Source organism: Dendrobates tinctorius, unplaced genomic scaffold (assembly GCF_039654945.1).
Source record: "Dendrobates tinctorius isolate UK_male_01 unplaced genomic scaffold, ASM3965494v1 ptg000099l, whole genome shotgun sequence".
In the NCBI taxonomy this organism is placed as follows: Eukaryota; Metazoa; Chordata; class Amphibia; order Anura; family Dendrobatidae; genus Dendrobates; species Dendrobates tinctorius.
The window spans coordinates 1,438,590-1,449,258 of record NW_027361767.1 but is presented as its reverse complement, the minus strand read 5'-3'; the positions used below and the strand labels follow the sequence as shown (position 1 = coordinate 1,449,258).

The window sequence follows — 10,669 nt, the reverse complement described above, 5'->3', positions numbered from 1 at the left end:
CAGTAAATATAACCTAGGGGTGTCTAATGGGGCAGAGGTGGAGAAATACCCAGGGGTGTCTGATGGGGCAGAGGTGGAGAAACACCCAGGGGTGTCTGATGGGGCAGAGGTGGAGAAACAGTAAATAGAACCCAGGGGGGTCTGATGGGGCAGAGGTGGAGAAACACCCAGGGGTGTCTAATGGGGCAGAGGTGGAGAAAAACCCTGGGGTGTCTGATGGGGCAGAGGTGGAGAAACACGCAGGGATGTCTGGTGAGGCAGAGGTGGAGAAACACCCAGGGGTGTCTAATCGGGAAAAGGTGGAGAAACACCCTGGGGTGTCTGATGAGGCAGAGGTGGAGAAACACCCAGGGATGTCTGATGGGGCAAAGGTGGAGAAACACCCAGGGGTGTCTGATGGGGCAGAGGTGGAGAAACAGTAAATAGAACCCAGGAGGGTCTGATGGGGCAGAGGTGGAGAAACACCCAGGGGTGTCTAATGGGGCAGAGGTGGAGAAACACCCCGGGGTGTCTGGTGGGGCAGAGGCGGAGAAACACCCAGGGATGTCTGATGGGGCAGAGGTGGAGAAATACCCAGAGGTGTCTGATGAGGCAGAGGTGGAGAAACACCCCGGGGTGTCTGGTGGGGCAGAGGTGGAGAAACACCCAGGGGTGTCTGGTGGGGCAAGAGCCTTTGTATGAGAACACCCAAGGAGCAAAAAGGTACTCTCCCTCAGGAAGGGGGTTAGATAAGGGGCTAGGGCAGGGAATAGTGATGAGCGAGCGTGCCCGGATAAGGTGTTATCCGAGCATGCTCATGTGCTAACAGAGTGTCTTCGGAATGCTCAAATAATATGTTTGAGTCCCCGCTGCTACATGTCTCATGGCTGTTTGACAGCAGCAACACAAGCAGGGATTGCCTAACAAACAGACAATCCCCGCATGTGCTGCAGCTGTCGAAGTCGTGAGACAGGCAGCCGCGGGGACTCGAATATAGTATTCAAGCACACCAAAGATACTCTATTAGCGCTTGAGCATTCTCCGATAACACCTTATCCGAGCACACTCGCTCATCACTAGCAGGGAACTAAATATTTGGATGTGGGTGAAGGAAAGACTGTACATAACTGAACTCCAATCTGGACAATTTCACAAGAAATCTAATGTCCTAAATAATAATGATCTAGCAACCCGAGTCCATTAATTAATTCCTGGGTAAAAACAGTAATTGGTTAAATCTGGGATGATTATTATAAGGCTGCAATGACCCCGCTACCTCCTTCTCTCTCACCACTACCGGTGATATCACCTCAACCAACACCGGAACTGCTGCAACCCACCAACCTACTGTCTCCTTCCCCACCATCCTGTAGCATGTAAGCCCGAAAGGGCAGGGTCCTCTCTCCCCTCTGTATCAGTCTGCCATTGTAAGTTTGTTTACTGTAAGTGATATCTGTAATTTGTATGTAACCACTTCTCATGTACAGCACCATGGAATCAATGGTGCTATATAAATAAATAATAATAATACGTTCACACAACCGTATTATCAAGCTCTGAGTGTTGTCATACAGGCAGCACTTGGGCCAATGTTATTCAATTGGGTCGGTCAGATGGATTTTTTTTTTACTGACCAAATGTCCACTGGAAAAAAATTGCAGCATGCGCTGTTTTCTATCGTATTTCCAATGAGACTTTTCAAGTCTATGGGTGCGTAAAAAAATAATCCGATCCAATACGGAGCAACTGTAAAGCATCTGATATGTATGGACATGTTGCCATCATTAACATAGAAAGCAGGTTTTGGTTTTGGAAATTTGATTCACTGCTGATGTATTAAAAAAGATGACATACCTATGTCAGAATGGCTACAAAACAAGCAACTGTTCAGTTTAATAACACCCGGGCTGTGACGTTATCCGAGAAGCAGACACATAAAACCATGAGCTGTTATTGAACCTTTCTACGCTCCAGTCTTTGTAAGGCTACTTTCACACATTGCGTTTTTGATGCGTTTTTTTTAATACAAATTTTAAGCTGCGTTTTACAGCACCAGTAAAAGCTGTGAGGTTTCAGAAATCTCATGCACACACACACATTGGGTTTTTTTCCCTGACTGAATTGGAAAAGTTCTGCGTTTTTTCAGCATGTCACTTCTTTCAGCGTTTTTGCAGCGTTTTTACACTCATAGAAAGCAACGAGTGAGTGCAAAAGACGCAGGGATCGGGTTTTTCTGCAAAATCCTAAGGAAGTTGCATCTTTTTTGGCAGAGGAGAGGGACTAAATTTTATTAACATGCACAAGGGACAATAAAAATAGCCAAAAAAAACCACAGCAAAACCCAGGTAAAACGAGCTTGTTGTAAGCAGTTTCTTCTAGGAGAACAGGGTTTTGTCTGCAGAAATAAAATGCAGCAAAAACGCAAGGTGTGAACATAGCCTTATGCTGGATTATTACAAATTATAGCGCTGATAACAAAACCATGAGAGACATTTCAAGTGCTAGAAAATTGTAAGATTGTATTGAAGCAGTTGTTGTCAGTTTAAGGGTTAGTGCACACGTAGTTTTTAGGGTGTGCGGATTTTGTTGGAAAATCCGCAGGTTTAGCCTGCGGATTAGCCTGCGGTTTTACACCTCATAATGATAAGGTGTGAAACCGCAGCGGAAACCGCACAAAGAATTGACATGCTGCGGATTGTAACCCGCAGCAAAACCGCGTGGAAAAATCCGCAGCATGTGCACAGCGTTTTTGTTTCCCATAGGAAATAAAGGTACTGTACAACACAGCAGAATCTGCTGCGGACCCGCAGAGCCAAAACCGCTGCAGATCCGCAGCAGAATCCGCAGCGTGTGCACACACCCTAATACCCTTTGCATTACAAAAGGCAATGCAGACCTTTTGCACTGTATATATATATATATATATATATGTATATATATATATATATCTTTTTTTTACAAAAATATAAGTAAACATACTCCTTATATTTTGACTGGTGGCACATAACTGATAACAAAGGGCTCATACGGCTTCCATGATACTTGGTTCAAGCACGGACTGTCCACGGAGATCCGCAGACTGTCCATGCCATACTCGGACTGACTTTCATGGATGTCTGCATGAGCCCTAAGGGTGACAATAGGACACTTACACCATGTTGTTCAATCCAATATTCCCTTCTGATTCATTTCTTAACATACTTTTGTAGGGGTCGGCGCTTATAATCCCCTGCACAGACACGGCCTTGTGTCCACCGCTAGGAGTTCACTGCGCACTGCTTTATCATTGAGTAAAGTGTATACAAAGTATGCAGCCAGCTCCAAGGCTCCCTCTAGTGGTGACAGCAGGCAGCCAGAATTAAATCATGCAACTACATGTCTATGCAGTGGATGAAAATCTGAAAAGATCAGCACAAAATGTGGCACCTATTAATGTTAAGAAAAAAAAAAAACGAACAACATTCATTTTAGAGGCTTCTTTCACAACTTGCAAGGGTGACCCTCTCTTCTATGTTTGTACCTTATTGAGACACCGCAACATTTCATTTCTTAGTTGGATAATGTTGCAGTACCTGTGGAGAATGAAAGCCCTCTAAGGTTTACATTGCCAGGAATAAAGGGGCCCACAGAGGCTTCCTCCTCCGGTATATCTTTTGCGATAAGCGCCTCACTAGCAGGTAAGGGTATTGGGTATATCACTTGCTCTGATAGAACTCTGTAGGAGGCCAGATTGATATTAGCTTTATACTCAGACTTCATTTTAAAATAGTGTCACTTTATCAAATAAAACAGGAACTTTTACGAATATAAGATAGACCATTTTCAAGCACGTTTTCCCCTCCCCCCCGAAATACATAATTCTCAGCTCGCCACTTGGATAGAGATTCCAGTTTTCATCTGTCATCATAAATTCAATGTGTATATATATATTTATATTTAACTTTTTTTTTTTTGCCATTTATAATATTCATGCATCCGCCACACTCCGCATCTAACATTTTTCAAACAAAGTCGGAAAAAAAAGCATTTTAAAATATTAGCAACGCAATTTTGTTTTTTTTGTGTTTTTTTTATGTCTCATTTTTGGGACTTTCAAGCAAAAAATCAGATGTTGAATCAAATGCTGCTTTTTTTTTTTTGTATTTTTTTTCTCCAACTTTTTTTTTTTGTCTTTTTTTTTTTGCTGTTGGATTTTTTTTTTTTATGTTAATATTCTCATTTCCGCAGGCAATATGAACAAATATGAGCTCTAAACACTCTTGTGTGTGTGCATCTGCGTGCTCTTTCCAAGACATAAACCGGCACACATATATATCCAATCCTCTGGATGATAAAACTCATCGATACAAATTGAGAAAAAAATAAAATAAAATAACATTTTGTACATTTTCCAAAAGTTCTCTGCAGCTTTTTTTTTTCTTTAGAAATTTTTTACGCCAGTTTTGCGTTTTTTTGTTTGTTTTATTTTTTGTTTTTTTCCTTGTCTTCTGGGAAGATTTGACCAATGGAAATGTTTCTGAAAAGTGATATTGGGTAGCTCAGAGAGCAGGGAGGGGGGATTTGGTGGTAAACTTGTTGCTTTATCCTCCTGAGTGTCATCTACTCGCTTTGAAAATACAGATGCCCTCTCGAAATTTTTGTAGTTATAAAAAACATGCTGCAAGGGCGTCCTTCCTTTTACCAAAAATGTGGAAAGGAATAAAAGGAGGATTTTCTTTTTGGTGGCATCTTTCGAATGTTTTTGGGCAACATATTTTCCTCCCCGTCTTATTCCTTTTTGCAGATGTGTCTTTGATTTCCCTGCTAGAATGAAGTTCATTGTTTATTAATTTGATTTATATATATAAATATAAATGTGTTTATATATATTTATATATATATATTTTTTTAGCACCAGTCGTCCTCCTCACTCTCACTGTAACGTTCGTGACGAGATTTAGTGGGTCGCGGGGTCCCATGGGAGTAGCCGTTGGGCAGCCTGCGCCCATGTGGCGATAGGGGGAGTGCCCCCCCGGGGTCAGCAGTCCTGGAGGTGCGCTGGTCACAGGGGTGAGGTCCCTCATAGGAGGAATCCCGGTAAGGACCACTGTGCCTGCATCCAGCACGAGGGGCATCAGAGCAGTGTCCCCTGGTGTGACGATGTGATCTGGGAGATTCATTATGAGTAGCTTGCCTTTCGTTGCTGCCCACGTGGCTGTCATTCGGAGGATATCTTCTTGGGGGAGTCACTCTGCAAGGGGACAGTTGCTGCTGTTGCTGGGAAGGGCAGATGCTGGCAGGCCGGCGAACCACAGGGGAGTAGGTAATGCGTGGCCTGGGGGTTGGGGGAAGCTGGGGCAGCTGTCGCCTTCCTCTGCGGGGTGTGCTGGCCCCAGAGGTTGAGGGCACGGGGCTGCCATCCACTGAACTACTGCCCTACACAAAAATCCAAACAAAATGGGAATTCAAGAGCAAGAGAAAACACGAAAAGGAGACACACCAGGTGGGACGGATACAAGACACAAGAGGTTGGAGAAAGAAAAAAAAAAGGGTGATGTGTAAAAAAAAAAAAAGAAGAGGAGGTTGATGGAGAACCAAAAACATGAGTTGTGATTTCGGAGGTATATCGATGACATTCACATAAAGTGAAGAAACACATCAAAGGAAGGGGGAAATCCGGGGTCACAAAAAGAGATACACAAGTAAAACAGATGAGATGAATGAAATAAAAACAATACGGACACGAGAGTTCAAGGATGGAAGACAGACACAGGACACAATTAACACATACGGGGGTGAGTTAAGAAATCAGCAAGAGAAGAGGAGAGAAGTGCCCTCACATGTACACAGAAGGTTTATGACAGGGTTCAGAGGGGACGGGGAAAGGGTGCCACAGCAACAAGGAAATAAAAAAAAATAACAGAAAAAGTGGAAAAAAGATGGATTTTCTGTAAGTTTTTGTGCCGCAACAAGCAGATTGAGCAAAACAAGCAAGGGGTAAAGAGACAGAAGATCCAACCAAAGTGAGAGTAGGCAACTAAAAGACAGATAAAGCCCACTACTACCAGACCTTCTCCACCTTCACCACTTCTCACCGCATACCCCACAACCAACTGCATTCCCTTTAAAAATACATGAGCAGCAAGAAAAATGTGACAGTATGGGAAGCGGATACCCCAGCAAGGGGAGGAAAAGGGCAAGCAGGCAAAGAAAGGGAACATTTGGAAAGGGGTAGAGATGAACGGGAGGAGGTATCATAGTAGAGCCCCTCCAGCCACAGAATAAATATCACAAATGCAAGGAGTTTAGAAAGTGAGGATGGAGAAAGGATAGAGGGGAGAGGTGATTTATAGAGAATATTGTGACAACTAACATCTCCATTCACTCCTCCTCTGCTCTGTAAAAGAGCATCTGTCACCTTTATGTTCCCATAGGAGAAAGTGTCGCTTTGAAGCAGTTTTTTGGGAAGGAAATGCTACTTTGCAGCACATTATTCTAAGTGATACGAAAACATTAACCTCCATAGGATACAGCATGTATTTAGGTTTTTTTATGTTTTGTGTAAAAATAAGAAAAAAAAAAGCATATGGGTGACAGATACTCTTTAAATGGATTCTATCAGCAGTTTTTTTTGCTATGTAATCTGAGAGAAGTATGATGTAGGGGCTGAGACCCTGATTCCAGCAATATGTACAATATGTAACTTGCTGGTCTACAGGATACATAGAGCAGTTGACTAGAAGGCCTGAGACACTTAGTTGTGTAGTGATAATCGTCTGCTGATAAATCACTGATTTTATTGACACTAAAGCAAACACAGCCTAGTAAGTAACATATCTCTGGAAGCAGGCTCTGCCCCTATATCATTATTCTCTCAGATTACATAGCAAAAACCTGCTAACATATTCCCTTTAATGCACAAGATATTGTAATTCTTGAAGGGTATCTGTCAGCAAGTTTTTGATACCCATCTGAAAGCAGCATAATGTAGGATAAGAGACCCTGATTCCAGTAATGTGTCACTTACTTTACTGGATGTGCAGTTTTGATCTGCTGCAGATTTAGCAGTTCTTTGAATGCTGACCTCTGTGTAACCCCACCCACATCCCTGATTGGCAGCTTTCTGTGTACACTGTGCATAGGCAGAAAGCTGCCAATCGATGGGGGCGTGGCTGGATTACCTGGCTGCAGGCCAACTAGTCCACTAGTGATAGTCTCCTGCAGTGATTTTATAAAAAATACACTAAGCAGCCTAGTAAGAGACACATCGCTGAAATCAGGGTCTCTGCTCCTACATCATGCTGTTCTCAGATTAGATAGCAAAACTCTAGTGACAGGTTCTCTTTAGGTAACAAACCTTAGGATACGAGGACAGTATATTTAAGAATGTTGACTATAAATACAAGCTACTATTAATATGCATAAATGTATATGTCAATACTTTCTAGAGAACCTTTTTCCATAGGATATACTTCTAATCTGGAACCTGTTAGGATTTTATTACCCTATAGAGAACAAGCCATGTTATCGTCTGCCCCATAGCGTGTGTTTTTCATACTGCGCTGCTCTCCCTCCCTTTCCAGTTCAGCTGACCCACTCTGTCTTTCCCCTTTGTATAAATATCATTGAAAGAAGAACCCACCTGTCTGTGTGGAGCATAGTCTCGACCCATACTTGGTGAACGAGAACTTGGTCTTCCATATTCTAGACGTTCTCTATCAGATCCAGAGTGATGATGGTGGTGGTGGTGATGATGGTGATGGTGGTGGTGATGCTTTCTGTCTCGGGTTCGTCCTCGTTCTTCTGAAGGCAGGTCACATGACTGGGTCGTAGTGCTGAGCTCTGTACCGAGACCTACAGGTAGTATCAGGTAAAGAGAAATTAGGTTATATTTACAGATCTCTGAAAAAAAAAAAAAGAGAAACTATTTATTCACCCTCTAGAGTCTACAGTGGGTGCTTTCTTTCTCTCTTTACTAATACACAGCCTGTATTATCTCTCCTCCGTAATGCAGCATGTGTGTGATTTTCCACTGACTGTGCTTGGATTCACTACATCCCGCATCATCTGCCCTCCCTGAACACTTGCATGCTTTCCTCCTCTCTGCACTCTTGCTCTGCCATGCACAACTTCATTCCCCATTCCTTGCTGCTATCTCTAACAATATAAAGTGCGAATTGGAAAGCCAACACATCCGGAAACGGTCATATCTATGTCAGAAACCAGTAAGGATTTGTGGACTTGTTCACGTTGCTGATTATTGAAGACGCCAATTTCATCAAATAGTTTTTCCTGAGGAAAAAGTGTATTATACTTCAAAACGTGTAGAATAAAACCATATTTGTTATTCATTTTCTGAAATTGGCTTTGTCAATAATCAGAAGCGCAAACAACTCCACAAATCCTTCCTGATTTCTACTCCAAGTGGTTTGACTGCCCGTGGATCCGCAGCAGCTGAATATCATACCATTCTAAAACGCACATTCTATGGATCAGGTTAGCATAATGTGCTCCTCTTAATACTGAAGGATTATGTGATAAGACCCTGTTGTGCTATTTTTTTCTCTAGGCTATCTACGTATATCTATGTCAGAAGCTATCAGGACAGCCCGTTACGTGAAGTTACACAGTGTCTACAACAACAAAACAACAATATTCTAAAGATTTTTTTAGAAAGATACAATACAAGGAAAAATATAATCACTGCACCATGGTGTCCATACCCCTTATGTGATTGATGGGAAGGGATCAAAAACAACTACAGCTACACCCGCGGCCTATATACATCTGTGAATATAGTGACTCTGATTTGTTCTGACAACTTTTTAAACTCTGCTCGTTATACATGCCCCAAGACGGCAGCGTGTGCAGTAACAAGCTACAATATAATTGTCCTTAGAGACGTCGTCTGACGCCTACAACATTTTCTAGGGAATTTCTCCTACAAAATTCATCTAACATTATAGGGCAAGTAGTCTGTCCCTGTTTTTCCCAGCATTGGCTTATCTTCTCCTGTTTAGAAATGTCATCATGTATAGCCACCTAATATGTTGCACCTTGGCTGGTTCGGATACTAGATAAGCTAATGAATTCCCTAGATTATGTACAAATAAAACAGAAAAACAAAACAGATAATAAAGCACAAGAAGAGGAGTAAAAAAAGATTCACCAACCCGATTCCATGTCTACATAGCGAGTTAACGAGCGTTCAGACACCCGATGTCCGCGCTCTCTTCTGCGCTGGTGTCCATGGCGGGGGCCTTCATCAGGGGTGACTCGCTCCAATGAATATTCATTTAGTCGGATACCTTTGGATCGAGAATGACCAAGCATGGAAGTGGAACGTTTCATTGGGCTTCCATCTGTTATAGTCTGCAAATTACGGATAACAACATGGTAAGCGTACAGTCGTACTCGACCAAAAGCAGACAAGTATGATCAAACCAAGGAAAAACTGGAAAAATTCTCCACGTTGAGTACATATTATACATTTATCATGGATTACAAAAAAAAGGGTCCCGCCTCCCTTTTATTTTATTTCCAGCAACAGCACCACTCTTGCACAGCTAATGTAGCATGGAGAATATTGGCACTGTTTCTGGAAAACAAGCATACTCAGAATGTTTATTATTAAAATTTCTCTGGAAAGACAATATTACATTCTAAGGCCATTGTAACCTAAAGGACCACTGTATTGCTTGTAATACCGGTGATGTACGTGTGCATATGGCATGTGTAGTGTACGGGCTTATTTTACTGTATGGTGAGAACATTGAACCCTTAGGGATCCAGTGCAATAGAAAACCCAATTGTTTCATCTGCCAAACAGAGGAAACTAATGCAGTCTGAGAATTTTAAAACCTCCAAATTGGCTATCGCATAGCAGTACATAGAATAAGAATCTGTAAGGGGACTACAAAATAAAGTAAAAAAAAAACCAGAAGTTGTTTTTGTGTTTTTTTTTAATTTCTGAATTTTTTTCACCATTTAAAAAAAATAAATCCATGTCTGATATCACAGTCACTGAATTGGAGAATCACATTGTCGTATTGTTTTTGCCACACAATGAATAAGACACCAAAAACAATTACAGATTTTTTCGCCTCAATTTCTCTGTGCTTGGAATTTTTTTCACATTTTCCAGGACATTGTATAGTGAAATAAATAATATAATTCAAAACTACAACTAGTCCCGCACAAAAGAAAGCCTACTTATGGCTATGAAATATAAAAAATTTTTATGGCTCTCGGAAGAAGGGTAGGAAGAAAACTCCTTGTACTATGGGCAGCCTGTGTGGCCTAAACCTGCTCTCCCATGGCTGCAGCGTCTCCAGACTGGTCTCCCATCGAGAACATCTGGGACGTCATTGGTTGGTGATTACACAGGAGCTGACAGCAGTGAATCTTGGTGATTTGCCCCAGTGCATTGAGCACGGAAGAATATTCTTCAGACAACCATTTATAACCTCACTGATACCAGCTGAGCCATGCAACTGCGGGCTCAGCACAGGAGCCTGCATCAACAGCAGGGACACGACCAATGACACACCTATACGTCATCGGTCATGAAGGGGTTACGTCTACAATTCTGTTATTCATGGTTAAACCACTGATATTAAGTTTGCTTCGTGCTTCCAGTTTCAGACTTCTCATGTGGAAATCTTGGAGTTAAGGTCTATTCATCCAGGAGCAAATTCCTGCAACACTTTCT

General features: G+C 42.1%; 1 protein-coding gene across 5 annotated transcripts in view; it reads right to left on the bottom strand.

The window, feature by feature from the left end:
• Nucleotides 1–844: 844 nt before the first annotated feature.
• CACNA1A (calcium voltage-gated channel subunit alpha1 A) overlaps nt 845–10,669 on the bottom strand; it is a 469,601-nt gene continuing 459,776 nt past the window's right edge. For 4 of the 5 annotated variants that reach the window (XM_073587379.1, XM_073587378.1, XM_073587381.1 and 1 more), the window contains 3 exons: nt 9,132–9,330; nt 7,601–7,812; nt 845–5,394 (listed from right to left, as the gene is read on the bottom strand). In XM_073587379.1, the coding sequence (XP_073443480.1) occupies nt 4,867–5,394; nt 7,601–7,812; nt 9,132–9,330 (939 nt within the window). In that variant the 3' untranslated portion in view covers nt 845–4,866. The remainder of the gene's footprint in view (nt 5,395–7,600; nt 7,813–9,131; nt 9,331–10,669) is intronic. The other variant, XM_073587383.1, reaches the window with a different exon arrangement.